Source organism: Leuciscus leuciscus, assembly GCF_965113295.1.
Source record: "Leuciscus leuciscus genome assembly, chromosome: 14".
NCBI lineage: Eukaryota > Metazoa > Chordata > Actinopteri > Cypriniformes > Leuciscidae > Leuciscus > Leuciscus leuciscus.
In genome coordinates, this window is record NC_138738.1 from 3,414,853 (window position 1) to 3,432,509 (window position 17,657).

Sequence of the window (17,657 nt, forward strand, 5' to 3'; positions counted from 1 at the left end):
TTATTGAATTATTGAACAATTATCACCACAGAAAGAAACGAGCAGAACAGACTATCTGTTTATTCAGATGAAGGTACTTAAAATAACACTAAAGATTATTCAAAAACACTGATACATATATAATGTGTGCAAAAAAACACTGTTTTGAAGTACGTGGCAACATCCGAACTGAAATCAGATGTTATAATGTCTGAACTACACAATATCTCGTTGGATCCAGATCCTCTAATGCTGCTGTAAGTCCATCCATCATCCGTGAGTTGATCAGATCCACAGCTGAATCCTCACACAAGGTTCCTGCTGCACCTTTAAATGTTTCCCGCATTCATATTCCCTCAGTCAGACACACACACACACTCTCTATCTCTTCTTCTTGCTCTCCTTTTTCAGTTTCTGTCGGATTTGTTGAACGGGTCCCTTCGGCTTGCGGTTCTGCTCAGAGCTGCGAGTGTCCACCGGCTCCGACGGCTCCACCTACAATCATGAAATACAAAAGAATAAATTCAGTTGAATTTTCAAACCCCTTATGGCAAGACACTAGAGCTGAACAGGTTACACATTTTAATTAACAGATATCACCATACTTCCCCAGTTGATTAATCATTGAACTACATTAAGACAAATGCTCTGCTTTACAAGTTTTGCCTGTAGTGTCTTGACATAAAAAATAAAAAAGTCATTTTTATTGTTACAATAATTATTTTAAAATGTCTACACGTAAATCTAAATAACAAACTTTCTCCAGTTGATGGCAGCAATCTCCATTAAACCATGGCACATTGTCCATGTTATCTCCATGAATGAAAATGAGAAATGTGGATCTTTTACAAAAAAAAGTGAATTGTACATAAAAGTTATATATATATACCCATTTTAAAATTACGCAATAAGCCCCTTGAAGTCGTGTTTTACAGTGGATTTAGAACAGCTAAGGGGCGTTGTTAAGCACGACGCGGGGCGTTGTTAGGCACGATGCGGTCACAGGTGTGTATGTTTGTCGAGTAATTTACAACGACTTCGAACGCGGCTCAACCAATCAGAATCAAGGACTGGGACTATCCGTTTTATAATGAAGATTTTGACCGGTGTCAGACATCAAGACAAAACAGTATTTGTATAAGTTGTCCGCACCTGTTCGTGGCTCTTGGATGTGGGTATAATTACAGCTAAAATGCAGATGAGTTGAAAAATGGCCCCTAGAAATAATCCATAACGCAAGAGACTCTCGAAGAAAGTGGGTTCGGGAACCTCCGGAGGAGAAAGATCCAGATCTGCAGACATGATGCAGCCTGAGGATACACACACGTTACTCAACAACACACACTCACAAGAACATCGGGCATGGTATTACCATGGTAACGTTACGTCTTCGTCAGACATCAAAAAACAAGTTAGGCAGTGTTAAACTGACACGTAGCGTTACAGGCGTGCAGTGCTAAAATATCATACATCTATATAAATCAAACGCACACGAAACAAACCAGTTACCTGTAGATGTAAATCGTGTTATGGAATATTGGGAATTACTAAAACAGCAGAATCCTTTGTTTGTTGTGAGATTTTAGAGAAACGCATCCAGTGCTTTGTCTCGAATGCGTTTGAGTTTCTGTCTTCATTGCGCTTTACTGCCCCCTGCTGCACAGGAGGACACGTCTCACACACATGTGAAGCAGCAGATATTCAGATACGGTGGGCTTTAATAATACACCTTATATTTGAATTCTGTATGATTTGAATTCAAAATCATTTATTTTACGTTAATCGGTGCCGTTATTCAGGTGTAAATTATTGATCAGAGCACATCTGAAGTGGACGGGCTTTGTCACGTGTTCGCTGTTACTTTTCTCAGCACTGACAGGATTGACCAATCACAGTGAATCAACGTCACCAAACACGGTCTGTTTTTGTTTTTATTTTATTTTATTACAGTCTATGGTTTTTATCACTGGACACTAATTATTTTAGTGAAATATATCTTGTATCAAAGCCTGGAAATTGCCAAATAAGTTTTGTGTTCATAACAAAATTAAGGAAGTGTCTTATAAAATACTTCACAAAATGTATGTTTTGGAAAGATTTAAGCTTAATATTTCATATACATGTGAATTTTCTTGCACTAGAAAAATAAACTAGTTTGCATCTTGTTTCTTCACTGTATTTACTCAAGATTATTATGGGAAAGATTCAGAAACCTTTAGCAATAGAACATTTGTGAATGACAGAAATGTGTCTTTGATGTGCTTTTCTGTATTTAGAATGTAAAGAACAACAGTTCTTTATACAGTTACCCGGATCACAAAACGCATTGTGTCGCACGGGGATATTTGTGGCAATAGCCAACAATACATTGTATGGGTCAAAATTATCGATTTTTCTTTTATGCCAAAAATCATTAGGATATTAAGTAAAGATCATGTTCCATGAAGATATTTTGTAAATTTCCTACCGTAAATATATCAAAAATTTCTTTTTGTGAATGGATGCTGCACAATCGCCAATAGCAATGGACAACTTTAAAGGAGATTTTCTCAATATTTAGATTTTTCTGTACCCTCAGATTCCAGATTTTCAAATAGTTGTATCTCAGCCAAATATTGTCCTATCCTAACAAACCACACATCAATGGAAAGATGATGTGTTCAGCTTTTAGATGATGTATAAATCTCAATTTAAAAAAAATTACCCATAAGACTGGTTTTGTGGTCACATATATAAAAATAAGTGGGCCCAGTGCCAAATTTTTCACATTTTCTAAATTACTTTATATGTAAATCTTTTGGAACAAACTAAAAACTTGTAATGCTTTGAAAGCACTGGAATTTAATATTTTTTAATTTTTTTGGCAGCTTAAGTTAATGTGATCATGTGAGTAGTATGTAACAGGCCTACCTCTTGTTCTCGTTGCATTGAATAAAGTAAAAAAAATATATATAAAAAAGTGTATATTTATTATAATTATAATTATTGTATATAATTAACTTTATAAGTATTTTATATAATTTTCATACAGGTTTCAGTGACAGGTCATATGCGTGTCAGGCATGAATCATTTGAAGATTTTTAAAAAAAAAATTTGCATAGCTAGAGCGTATTTGATGGCACACAAGACCATCATTAGGTTTTCATTATCAAAAATGCACACAGCTTAATATGACTAGATATGACAATATTGTTCTGTTTAAAACTTGTATCTTGCATATCCCCCATTTCACAGACAAGGCTTAATTTAATCCCAGACTAAAATGCATGTTTGAGCTGTTTTAACTGAAAGCAACTTGCTTTCATTATTTTAATAAATAATTAAACAAATCATTTAATATTTAATAATATATTTAAAATAATATTTTAATAATTTAATTTAATATTTTATTATAATAAATAATTATTTTAATTATTGCTTGCATATCATTATTTAGTCTAAAAAATGAACATCAGTAATTTTGTAAAAATTTTTTCAAAGGCACGTTTATAAAAGCTACTTAAATGTCATAATTGAACTAAGGTCTTATTCTAAGCCGTCTGTGTGTACTATAGAAACAAATCCCACAGTAGCCTATATGAATACAAATATTTAATTAAATCGCCCATCGAAACCTACCGTCATGTCTGCATTCAAGGACTGACACACACACACACCACTGCAAACAAATGATCTATATTTAAAAGATCTTTATTTCCTATGATTAACTAATCGTGGATAAATCTGCATGTAGACGTTCTATCGGTTGGTTTTCACATTGGTTGTACAGGATGACAAGAATAAGCTACACAAATCGCCAGAGGAAAGGCTTTCTTTTTCTTCACTGGCCGAAGTGTTCATTTTGTAGAAGGGGGAATTCAAAGCATGCCAAAGCATCCACGAAAGGAGTCGACAACACTGAACCTCCACACAGGACGAACGGAAAAGGAAAGGGAAGGCGTCAGTTCTTTGGAAGAGTCTTTACACGATGAATCGGGGGGGAGTGTTAGGAGATGTTAGTAAGCTGAGATGTTGGCAGTATTGCATTTGGGAAAGTCTTTGTGACTATATGATCCCATATAAGAATGGAAACCTGTATGAACACAGAGAGGGAAGGAAGGGGCCAGTCGACTGGCATCCACAGTGTCCCAGGGAAGACTGGGATTTTGTTGCTTGCACTGCAGAGGAACACCAGACCCCCTGCAGTTTGATTCACGTCCACAGAAGAAACATTAAGACATTATTCTACATTGGTCCTAATGCAAAGTACAACACACAGAAGCAGACAAATATTCCTAAGTAGCAGTTAGACAGTCCAAGGCTGTTCAACCATATAAAAAAATGCAATTATTACACACAACAGACCGAACATTCAATGAAGGAACTGAAGGAGAATTCAATAAATATGAGAACAAAAACTATTTACGACACGTGTGACGACAGAATGGCCATTAAAAGACTATCTTTGATTATTAATTATCCATCTTGGCTTCTATATGTACTTTGATATAGACAAACAATCAGCTGCGCCCTTCTAACATATGGAAATGTTACATTGAATCATTCTGAATCCTATGTTAGGAAAACTAAGGATCAAAAGTGTAGTTATTCAGAAAATCATATGCAAATTCTCGTCTCAAAAATCCCAAAATTAAATGTACAAAAAAATAAATAAATGAGCTGGTTGTTAACTGTACACACATAAAGTCATGCCATTGTACATGTGGATCACCGTAATACGTTTTTGCAAGCAATTGTGAGAATATATGTTATTGAGAAAACATGAGGGCATCACTTTCATACGTGCCAATATTCACACCTTGCTTATATTGAGAAGAATTACAAAACAAAAACCCGTCTTTGAACAGACAGTTGCACTTCCGTGCTCTCACATCATTTTGGCTCAAATGCGTGAATGTTATTATTATTGATTTCTGTTGAGGTGTTTGTTTTCATCCAGAAACGATGAGCTCTTGCGAGGGCTCATGCATATGGCTTCTAGTTTCAGAGCGCGGTTTTACACACTGTACATTATCAGATGAACCTCTGCAAACCACGTTCAGGTCACGTTTCACACCCAAAATCAGAAAGAAAGAAATATTTCCACTGGGAGAAAATGCAGCCTTTTTTTCCATTTTTGCATCATACAAATTAAGCACATTATCATTATTTTAATGCAAAAAACACATAGTGGCCCTTTAAAAAAAAATGTGGTTTGTGGTTGAAACGTGACCTTGACATGTTTTTTATGTGAGATTCACCCTAACAAGACATTCCTGTAAATTCACAAACTGAACATTTTTATTTCTTATTTTCACATCAACAGGACAGAATAAACACAGTGACAAAATACATGTTGACTGGACAATAAAAAGGAAATAAATGCAAATCAAGTCAAACTGACACCACAAGCATGAGTCTAGCACTCACGTTACACACACCTCTTAGTTCAAAAGGTTTATTTTATTTTATTTTAAAAACTCGATATTAATATATTTTTAAATGTCTTACACCCTTTCAGGGGCGATTTCATAAAATGTGCATTCAGTGCATTATATCTTTCCTCTACATTTTATTATCAAAATGACAAATGCCACACATACACAATATAATTATGCTCTATCTTTTTAAAACATGCTTCTATGTACATCAATTTATAGGGACATGCTGTAGAAACCGATTTGATCAATGCATATATACACAAGCGTCGCTGGGGATGGAGCTGGAGTCGAGTGGATCTGAATTGCTTTATTTTATATGTGGGTGAAGTTTACCACACGCCACTGACCATTCCTTTCCACTAAACACTTTGGCATCTCAGAGAGAGGAGTTTACTGAACGAGCTCGAGGCAGTGACGTCAACCAGGTATTCAAATGTGGGTGAAATACACAGAGATCGTGAAAATCTCTCAAAGGAGTGCAAATTTCATTCGTATGATCCCAGGAAACATTCACAGCCAGCTTTAGTGAACACGAAGCCTGCCAGATTTATATATGAGAGATATGAACATCTGGATTTTGGCACTGTAATCGCAGCGATACAGTAAAAGAGTGTGTCTATATCTTTACACTGACTATGTGTAAACATGCTTGACTAGTGTGGAATTTAACATTAATGTACAGTATATTGCAACATCTCATGAATTATTAGCCCATGTATTCCCATTTATTAATACAGTCCGATCTAACTGCACTATTACAAAACCATAGACCTGAATCTTCTTTCTTTTGGGCACATAAACGCCAACGTGTCTGATGATTCAACTCCGACCCAAAGGCCTGATTTACTATGTAAACGACTCTGTCTTACACTAGTTACTTCTCCTGGGATGCTGAACTGAACGTGATCATTGCTTTGTTAAATGAGCAAATGTGTGGATATTTGTAACATAAACTCAGCATTATTTGCACAAAATTCCTTCCTGTTCATGAGATGAAATAAAAACCTCTTATTACATAAAGTCCAGTTAACTAGCTGAACATGTAGAATAATGTGACATGTTGAAGGGAAACTGCAAAAACAACTAAAATTGTTTACGTTTACTGATTAAAAGTCGTTTACTGATCTTTTGTGCACTTTGAATTTTGGACACAATCAGTGTATTTGACTGGGAAATTTAGGCTGCAAGGTGGAAAACGCTGGGCAAAATATCATTCTTGCTGGCTACTTCTACTGCCATTTTGCTTCCATAATTTAGGCGCACATTTACATGTGCAAACGTTCTTTCTGACCAAACATGTCACATTTTTCCACTTCTCCTGCCTCGGTTTTCGCTATGTGGCGAACATGTGATATCGTTCATCTTTTCAAGTATATTCTTTAGAGTATTCAGTGTTTTTGGTGGTCGTTATGTGAAACAAACTGGCGGCGCGCGTACGGATGAGTGTGGGGGGTCATGCAGTGCTGGGTTGGTTAGTTAGTGGGTTAGTCAGGCTGAGATGTGAGAAGTTACTTCTTGGCATTCAGGGCAGCCAGAGCGCCGTCGATATCTTCCTCCGGTTGGAGTGGATGCCACTGGGCGATTGGGCGGCGCGGGTTGGCCAACATGTCGGACCAGTGTTTCAGCGCTGTGCTTTGGGCTTTGCTGCCGATGAAGATCTTCCCAATGGCATCGTTCTTGCCGATCTTGTCGTAGTCGAAGACCGTCACCACCACGATGATTTTCTAAAGTAGAAAAACAAATCATAAAATTATATTTTTATAATTTATATTTTATATATTTATATAATTTATTATAAAAAATTATTATGTATAATTAAATTGTATTATATTTTTAAATATATTAAAAGTTTATGACTGTGAATTAAAGCCTACATTTTTCATATTTGAAATATTGAAACATAAAATCATAATATACAATCAGATATTATATCCTAAAGTATATTAAAAATATGTGAACCCAAACCCAATAAAAAAGTTTTTTGTGATCATCTTTTTATTTAATTTTAGCACAAAATGTAAACTTAAATTTTGGTATATACTAAATAACATACTTTAACATTCAGAAATATATAACACAGAATCCCTGAAAAAAAGTAAATAAAGTCATTTCTTTTACTTAAAAAAAAAAAAAATTATATTAAAATAGAAATTATAATATATAATGACATACTATAATATGTTAATATATTAAACCTTTGTGACTATTAAAATCAAATTACCTATAAACATTCTTTTAAATATTAAATAATTAAATTATAATATATAATAAAATTGAATATATTAAATGTTCATGACTATGTGAATCAAAATCTACAGACTTTTTTATTTTTTAAATAATATAATATAGTATAATATAATATAATATAATATAATATAATATAATATAATATAATATAATATAATATAATAGTTTAATATATAAAAATATAGTTTATTCTGGTAGAAACTCGGTCTAACTGCATAATTTACCTGCATTTGCTCCAGAGGGATCTCAAAGCTGAAGGATTCATTGTAGTACGGGTTCAGTGTGTTCTTCTTCACTGTAGTCTTCTTCTTCTTTAGACGCTTTCCATTCTGCAATAGCTGGATCTTCACATACGGGTCTGCCAAAGGGCAAATGTCGAGTTAATTGCATCAAATATATTAAACATTTCTTGCTGGAGACTCAGGGAGCTGGAGACTCAACTTAAAAACAGTTGGAACAGTTGGATCAACTTAAAAAAATTACTTCAATTGGTAACACCTAAAGAAATTAAGTTTTCTCAACTGTTTTCTCAACAGTGTAATATATCTCAGATCTCACCGGACAAGCCGCCCACGTCCATCTTCTTCAGGTTCTTGGCCTCGAGGATACAAACGGTCAGTTTTCCCGCGGTAGGAACGTAACGCAGGGAGATGCAGATGTCACCGAGCTTCTCAGGCTGTGTGGAAAAGATGAGAGATCATCTACAAATGCATTTGAGGAGACCGATTTAACGCATCTGCAACACAACTGCTTACTTTCTTTTCAAATCTGGCTCGGACCAGTTAAAAACCGATGATCATAATATCAGATCATTTAAAGGGGAGGTTGATTATGATTTCACTTTTCTAACTTTAGTTAGTGTGTAATGTTGCTGTTTGAGCATAAACAACATCTTACAAAGCTCAAAGAAGAGATATTTTCTTTTAAAGAAGTGACATCACCAACCCTAGAATTTACATAAACCCGCCCCCAGAAACACGATTTATAGATTATCAAGACAGAATATGCTAATCAATGACTAGAAGATAACTACACATAAGCTACATAAATTCATCAACTAATCAGTCAGAAATGTTGTCACTTCTTCTTGAGTCTCGTCTCCATTGTCTGAATCCGGTTTGAACATAAAATGCTAAAAGTTTTAGAAATTTTCAGTGCATGTCTGTGTGAGTGCAAACTGTTGAAGCTCTGCCCCCTGTGCCGGGAGCAGCAGCTCATTTGCATTTAAAGGAACAGACACAAAACGGTGCGTTTTTGCTCACCCTCAAAAAGTGACAACTTCAACATGCTATATAAAGATATCTGTGAGGTATTTTGAGCTAAAACTTCACATACACACTCTGGGGACATCAGAGACTTATTTTACATCTTGTGAAAAGGGCATTTTACCACCCCTTTAATACTCACCTCCTCTTTCTCAGCGTTTTCCAGGTCTCTCCACTCTTCAATCGGCTGACCCAGATCCAGAGTGTTCATGGGTAGTTTCACCTCACCGATGATGTCGTGTTTGGAGAAGCGGTCATAGTCGTACACACACATGACCAGTGTCTTCCCACCCAGCTCCTCGTACGGCATCTAACGTGGAAACCATTGAGAAGAATTGACATAAATACAGATTTCAAACCGAGTGATAAATCTGAGTGTAGAACATAATGTCCTTTGAGTATTGTTATATAAAGGAGATGTAAACTGTTCTGCCACAGATAGACAGATAGATAGAAAGGTATAGAGAGAGAGAGATAATCAAATAGTACATCTTAAAATATATTTTAGAATTTTTTGAGAAAATTAAATATATTATTATAAAATATATTAAAAGTCTAAGCCTATAAACATTTTTAAAATATTAAAATATAAAATTGTAATGTATGATTAAATTGTATAATATATTATGTGAATTAAAGCCTGCTTTTTAATTTTTTAACTATTCAAATATAAAATCATAATAAATAATCTATTATTATTATTATTAAAAACAAGCGACTTTGTGAATCCAAACCCATACACATATATATAATCACATAGTATATCTTAAAATATATTAAAACTTTGTGACTATGCCAATCAAACCTATAATTTTTTTTTTATAAATATACATTTATAATATATAATCAAATAGTATAATATATTAAAATATATTATAAAATATATTAAAATTTAAACAAAGCCTAATACCCTTTTTTTAAACATATATATATTTATATATTTGCATTTACAGCTCATTTATCTAATTATCTGGGAAAAATAACTACTTGAAAAAGCTCCTCCTCAGTTGTCTTTGTTTTCTCGCTCGTACCGTTACGGCCGATCCATTTTTAGAAACACAGTCATCCGTTCTCACTGTAAGGCAGGGGCTTTAAAGATGGCCAATTGTTCCTGTCCTAGATCAGTTTTCTCAGCGTGAGACTGTGAGACTGTTAGACTCTAGCGGTGACCACCAGAGGATCCGCGGCCCCTCCGGAGCTCATTACCGAAACTAAAGCTCATTCGGGAACAGCTGGAAGCTTTAGGACCAAAACGCTGGTGTTGCAGAAAACTGCCAATGAACACTAATGACACACCAGCATCACTGGAGGCAAATCACTACTTCTGCTTTATTCCATATATGTTAGGCCAGTTAGTTTTATTTTACATAACTTGATTAATAAGAACATATGCTGTCTTTTAGGATGATATTACACATCAATATTTGACCAACACAATAAGAGTCGTTTTAAAAGTGGTGAACAGCTTACCTTGAAGACAAAGGTTTCATTGAACACTGGGTTGAGGGTCTTTTTGTGCACCTTGGTGTCAAACTTCTTCTTCTTATCTGGTAGGATGAACACTTTAACGTAAGGATCGGACGTTCCGCCAGAGTCCATGGAAATCAGGTCGGCACACTGCAAGATTCCCACTGTCAGCTGTGGATAAAAACGCAGTGGGGAAAAATAGAAGCAAGAGATTTAATACATGAAAAGAATTTCTTGTCAAATAATATAGAATCCCAAATGAGATCTCTTTAATATATCAATGAGATTAAATGAAGGGCAAATAGACATTTTCTGAAGGGATTTTATAACACAATTTTCCTTTGGGATGAGCTCACTCTGAAAGGGCTGTGAAATGTCTGGCACAGGCTTTATGCATAAATTTAAATTGAATTATACACTGAAAGTATTATTCATAAATACACTACCGTTCAAAAGAAATGTGTACTTCTATTCAGCAAGGATGCATTAAACTGATCAAAATTTACATTAAAGAGATGTATAATGTTACAAATACTCTATTTCTATTTGAAACACATAAAACTTTCTATTCATCAAAGAATTTTCCACACAAATATGACGCAGCTCAACTGTTTTCAACATTGATAATAATCATAAATGTTTCCTGAGCAGCAAATCATCATATTAGAATGATTTCTGAAGGATCATGTGACACTGAAGACTGGAGTAATGATGCTGAAAATTCAGCTTTGATCACAGGAATAAATTACACTTTACTAGATATTCACAGTTATTTTAAATTACAATTGTTTTTACTGTATTTTTGATCAAACTTGTGTACAATAGTGTACGGTACATGTAATTTTCATGGACTCATCTCTGCTGTTCCAGTGTAATGATACTCTAGCAATATCCAGGGACTTCATGCATATTAAAATTGAATCTGACTGTGTTAAGAAACATAATAAAAATAACAGTTCACAGTCATTAATGTTTGTTTAAGCTCATTTAGGAAGTCCAGCTACAGCTGTGACTCAGCAGATCCTGGTAAACACTGTCATTAGGGAAAGATACAGCACTGCATGAGCGCAAACTTTCTCCAAGATCATCCCACGGGGAACTTTTAAAAGATGTTTTAGCTAGAGGAATAGTTCACCCAATAATAAAAAGTCTCACGTCGTTCCCAACACAAGCACACTGTTATTTATTCTGAGCAGAAATCTTCACACAAGCTCTTTCCAAAAATAACGACCGAATTAAAACTATTTCTTTAATTGTTTTTAATTACTTTCTTACTTAATCATATCCAAATGCATCATGATATATTTTAATATGAGATGAATAACTGGCAATATGTGTCATTAACAATAATTTTAATCATATTCCAGCATATTCATGGGTTTCATCAGGTCCCTTTCCACAGGTGTATAAAATCAAGCACCTAGATTATGAATGCAGACTGCATTGTGCTTGATTAATACACCTGTGGAAAGGGACCTGATGAAACCCATGAATAATGATCATTAATCCTAACCTTGTTATCCTGGAAGTCATAATCCAGAGAGTACTGAAGCTTTCCAAGTTTCTCCACTTCTTTTTCCTCCTCCTCTTTCTCCTCCTCTGTCAAACCAGTTTCTCCTTCTTCGTCATCATCATCCTGGTTTTTCTGTGGGGCAAATGGTAAATTGTTAAAGTAAGTTGTTATCTGGGTTGAAAGTAAGTGTGGTTCCTGTCTATAAGCATGCCACAAGCTCAGGGCCCGGTCAGTTGCAGTAAAGGTTGGAGAGATGCTTCTATCTGGCCCGTCCTGCTGGTTATCTGCCATAGCCGACTACAGGAGTAATGCTGTCATTCAGGGGCTGGATGTTGCAAATGACTCGAGTTCACAATTTTAATTGGTGACACTTTTTTTTCTGTTTGCTTATCTTGAGAAGCAATGTTATTTTCTAGAGCTTAGCTTCTTCCATAATAAAATTACATTTTGACTGTCTATTCAAATTAGGTCTTTGGAAGTCCTAGAAAACAATGAGAAGGAGCTTTTATTGATATGCATAATTCAGTGTGCAAGCATTTTCTCATCATCAGCATGATAAATTTAACTGTTCATCAGTGATTCTCCAGGGAATAAGCGATGAACAGCAAATGTTTAAAGAAGTACAGACTCCTTTGTGCTATTCTGGGCATATGAAATGCTGACATGTATTTTTGAACATCATCCAAACTGCAGGAAGAGAAAAAAAAAATCTATAATGTGTGCAGGACTAATTTTTTTGTTTACACAAATAGGTCATAATTGGCCCCAAAAATTTATTTGGACACTAAGCCACACTTCATTAGATCAAGGGTTTTAAATACACTACCTATATCAATCTATACACCATTTAAATGATATTTCAACATACAACTAATGCAATGACATTCTGACATTGTTGAGTGTGGCTGAAGTGTTTAAATGTTTTTTGGGGTCACTTTATCTGAAGATGCTGCATAACAGAATTATTATGTTATATGCATAATGTGTTATACGTGCATGACATTGTGAGAATTTTGGGGCTCTTAATTTAAAAGAAAAAAATCTAAATTTTCCATCCGAACATAAATAAACTGATTAAAGATGTGTTAATGTGCCACCAAACAAAAATTGTCACTCTCAAGTCAGTTCCTAACCATATCCATATAGCAACAAATTAAAGGGCAAAGCAGAATATGTGCTAATTGATCAAATGTTTTGAAAAAAAAAAAATCATATATTTGTATTACATTAAATTGAACTGATTATATGATCATAGAACAAGAGCTTATATGATATGCACAAAACATTTTTTTAATTTTTTTTAATAGCTCTAGATATTTTAAGGTTTACTGCTATCAGGACTTCCAGTGCAGTTAAAACAGCCATGCCCTTTAAACACATGCATTCATAGTGAGTTTCGTGGGTCGTCTCTTGCTAACTCAGAACATCTTGCCAGTATTAGTGGGTTAATAATCTCTTATTCCATTCACACCTCCTACACATTTATGTCTCTTTGTTATTGTATTATCATTCTTTTTTTGGTCTACTTAAGTGGGGTTTTCATTCGCATTGTAACTTTCCTTTGTTTTTAATTGTATTCTTTTCAAGCAGCAGGTACAAAAGGCTTAAAACAAGGAAGTTACAACAACAGCCATTCCATCCAATCCCACCCACGCGGTGCTAGCACTCAGCGAAACAGCTGTGCCGTTCATCCGTACACCTACCGTAGCGCCGACGCCATGAGCGTCAAGAAACGCGGCGCATTAGACACATAGCGGGAGGAAGGAGAGCAAAGAGAGAGAGGGAGAGGTTGAACTCACAACACACCAAAAAACAGAACGAAAGACAGTCAAGACAGTAAAAAACACCAAGAGAACCATTTGGAGAAATGACACTGTGATGTTTAAGACATCTGTATGACAATAAAGGCTTGACACAGTTTGCAATTGATTTAAGGATCATATCATGAAATGAGTGTCTTTTCTGTAAGGTTGTAGATGTATATTTTATCAGACCAAAAATGTCTTATTAAATTGCACTATGCCATCTTATTTGCAGTGGATTTTGCAGTGACACTTTTTGTCAATTACATTGTTGTGCCAGTAGGTGGTGGAATTTGACTTAGTTTTACAAATTAGTCATTGATTCCTTCACATTCACCGATTCGTTCAAACGTACTGATTCATTCAGCGACAAATACTTGATACATTCAGCAACTTGCAACAAGTACTCATAAAAGAGGAGGCAAAAAGTACCCGGATGACCTACTTCTTCTTCCAGCGAGATTCTGAAGTGTGCATACGATGGACACTTTACTGTCCCATGAGGCCACAGGAGAGGACTTGTAAATGGAAGTAAAGCAACGCAACTGACCATGGTACGTCACATGATAATGACAACATGGCGAATATGTAGAATGTCCAAGATTACATAAAACATACTTTTTAGCGGTCGCAAAGTAATTACTTACTCAGTCACTGAATCATTCGCTTAACTGATCCATTCAGCAACAATTTAAGTGACTTAACGAACGACTTGTTGAATCTTTGAAAGGCAACCCTGGAACTGGTTTAAATTACAAGTTGCAACCATTTTTGCTCAAAGTAACTGATAATATTGTACATAAAATGTAAGTTACTCAATATTAACGTACTGTACTATTAAATTAAGTTCAAAACGTAGGTCTGGGAGGAGCCTAAACATTCAGTCCTGTCAATCATCATTACGAGCGTACTATATATACACCACGTCATCTCCTCGCCTAGCCTGGTCCTACCAGACTCTCGTACATTTCATTTGTACAGAGAGTCTGGCCACTTTCCATTGACAAGCGTTAACTTCCTTGAAGGCTGTGTTGAAGTTTAAAACTATTGGATCTGCCCAGAGCCACTCTGGATCTGCCATAACCAATCGCTAACGTTTGGTCGTGACGTAACGCTACAACTCAAACTAGCGCACCTCAACGTCATCGTTCTCAGCCACTCCCTCTGTTCGCTGATTGGACCGGTAAAAATTCGTCCGGAGAAAACCCACGAATATACCGCAAACCCAGACGGAGTACTGAAGGAAAATGAAAATTGAGTGGAAGTACGTAGGCTACTCCTCCTCTTCTCCTCCAGTAAATGATCTCTATCCTTTTAATTTAATGCGCAATTCCATCATAGGGGGGTTTTAACTCGGAGCTCAAGCCGAGCCTCGGGTTCGAGTCTCTTCCAAGGACGGCAAGCCAAGTTAGTTTATTATTAACCTTTAAGGCCGAATGTGCAGGCGAACTAGTGTAATATTAACATATTCCATAACGTTATTTCATTATATAACTATTACATAATTAAAGACACTCATTTTGTAGAATGACCCTTAAAGCTCCTATCTTTTTATGATCAAAATCACAAGAGAAACATGTTCTGGAACATCCAGTGTACCATTTCTCTTCAAAGAAAACAAAACACTCACATTACTCACAAACACAATAAAGCAAACCATGAAGCTAATCACATAACAGACTCATAATCATAATCAGTGTAACCCATACTAAAGTGGTCTGAGGCTTGTTTTCATTTCTTAATGATGCAATACTAATTTCTGGTAATATGCCCAGTTAATACAGACTTTAATATAATCTAGTTTTAATTCTGATTGAAGTGTGCATCAGGTTTTAACTACGTTATTTAATGGGGTCATGGTGGGTGCTACTGAACACCGTTACATACGTCGCCACCCTGCATGTTCTTCATGTTGAAGCCGTCCTTTCCCTTTTTGCCTTTCTTGTTCTTCTTCTTCTTACAGCAGCATTTCTTAATGATACAGAAGCAGCAGGTGAGGACGAGGAGTGCGGCCACTACAGCGATGGCGATGAGCGCCCATGGAGGCACTGCAAAGCATCATGGGGGGAAAAAAACAAAGAGTCATTCAGACATCAGGTGACGTGTGGAGGGTCATTCCTCGAAGGTGAAATTTGACACCAACAAAAAAAAAAAAAGATAGAGCGAGTTATGACATGAAATGCTACAAATACAAACATGTTTTATGAACTGAATTGGGATTGCATGTCGATTTGAAGGGTTACAAGAAGAAAGCAGATTGCTCTTTATCGCATTGCACTTCTAGGTTTGCTCAACACTTTGAGGGTTGAACAATTTGGCTAGAATTTAAATCCATAAAACATCTTCAGCATAATGATGATGCACTAGCGTATTGATTTTCTTGATCTAGCGGGACTGTACAACATCTCTGCAGGACTGTTAGATATTATTGTCTCAGCATGCAGTATATCACAGAGAAGGATTTCTTTGTTCTGTAGGAAAGGTACTGGCTACATCTGTTCTTCATTATGTAGACCGAATGGAGGAAGAGTCTTCCATTCTCTATGCTACACACAGTAGAACGGTCCTTGTTACGATTATGTTTGTGTATTTACGATCTGTGTCTTGTTATCAGATCCTGTCAGTCCGCTGGGATTCATTCGTCTCCGTGACGCTCCGCCGGAAGCTGGCTATAAAAGGCGACGCCAGCTGTCTTCAAGCGGGGCTTTGGTTGGGCTTTGGCTGTATGTGCGCGCGCGCGCCTCGTAGAGGTTTATTATGTAGCCCATGTTAGACCTGTGTCCCTCATTTGCTGTTAATTTGTTTCTTTATTTAGTTCTTTAACTGTTGTGTTTAGTTTATTGATCGGTTTTGACTGTGTGTCCTCGTGTTCATTGACGAAGAGCAAGCTAGATTGTCACGTGACATACATCGTGCCACACGTAGTGTATGTTATGTACAGTGTTATGCGTAAGTTTAGACACCCATGCTAAAGTTGACTAAAAAGAGGAATAAAAAATCATCTTTTGGAAATTGAACTTAATGCCTTAATTAAAAAAATGAGGAAAAATCCAACCTTTAAGGACACCAATTTTCTTTGTGAATGAATAATGTATCATAAATAAATAAATGTTCTTCCTTAAAATACAGGGTGCATAAGTCTGGACACCCCATGTTAAATTCCCATAGAGGCAGGCAGATGAAAAAAAATATAAAAAATTACCTAGAGATTGGCATGGAGTACTTTCCATAAGATCATCTCTCAATGCAAATCAAACCAGCTATTAGGCTAGCTGAAATAAAACCATGCCAATCTCTAGGTATGGTGAAGGCTATGTGATGATGTGGGGCTATTTTAATTCCAAAGGCCAAGAGAACTTTATCAGGATGCATAGTATCCTGGATCCATGAAGTAACTGGCCTTTAAAAATAAAAATCTGCCTGCCTCTATGGGAATTTAACATGGGGTGTCCAGACTTATGCACCCTGTATTTTAAGGAAGAACATTTATTTATTTACGATACATTATTCATTCACAAAGAAAATTGGTGTCCTTAAAGGTTGGATTTTTCCTCATTTTTTTAATTAAGGCATTAAGTTCAATTTCCAAAAGATGATTTTTTATTCCTCTTTTTAGTCAACTTTAGCATGGGTGTCTAAACTTAGGCATAGCATTTTATTAGTTCATTAGTTTAGGGAGTGTGGCCTTGAGTTTGTTAGTTAGCGGAGGTAAGTTAAGGGCTGCGTTAGCACGCCGAAGATGTTTCTTTTGGATTTTTCTTTGATTTAGCTAGGTTAGATTTTCTAGGTTAGAGATGGTTATATTAGATTTCTATAGGTTATAGAAGGTGTTTTGTTTTATTTAGTTCTTTGATTTGGGCAACACTCGTGCTCTTCATTTTATTTGGTGAATTTCATTGGATTTTTCTTTATCTTTGTTTGACTTCTTATATTTGGAATCATTTAAAGTTTATTTTCCCATTG

General features: G+C 35.7%; 2 protein-coding genes across 6 annotated transcripts in view; both read right to left on the bottom strand.

The window, feature by feature from the left end:
* Positions 1–42: 42 nt before the first annotated feature.
* Positions 43–1,633, bottom strand: manbal (mannosidase beta like). The gene is made up of 3 exons (XM_082135975.1): positions 1,489–1,633; positions 1,132–1,289; positions 43–474 (listed from the first exon to the last, which is right to left on the bottom strand). The coding sequence occupies exons 2-3, from the start codon at positions 1,279–1,281 to the stop codon at positions 361–363; spliced, it is 264 nt and encodes an 87-aa protein (XP_081992101.1). The 5' UTR covers positions 1,282–1,289; positions 1,489–1,633; the 3' UTR covers positions 43–360.
* Positions 1,634–3,654: 2,021 nt separating this feature from the next.
* syt2b (synaptotagmin IIb) overlaps positions 3,655–17,657 on the bottom strand; it is a 47,452-nt gene continuing 33,449 nt past the window's right edge. For 4 of the 5 annotated variants that reach the window (XM_082136465.1, XM_082136464.1, XM_082136463.1 and 1 more), the window contains 7 exons: positions 15,582–15,742; positions 11,893–12,024; positions 10,383–10,550; positions 9,055–9,222; positions 8,206–8,323; positions 7,872–8,005; positions 3,655–7,124 (listed from right to left, as the gene is read on the bottom strand). In XM_082136465.1, coding sequence (XP_081992591.1) covers positions 6,909–7,124; positions 7,872–8,005; positions 8,206–8,323; positions 9,055–9,222; positions 10,383–10,550; positions 11,893–12,024; positions 15,582–15,742 — 1,097 coding nt within the window. In that variant the 3' untranslated portion in view covers positions 3,655–6,908. The remainder of the gene's footprint in view (positions 7,125–7,871; positions 8,006–8,205; positions 8,324–9,054; positions 9,223–10,382; positions 10,551–11,892; positions 12,025–15,581; positions 15,743–17,657) is intronic. The other variant, XM_082136467.1, reaches the window with a different exon arrangement.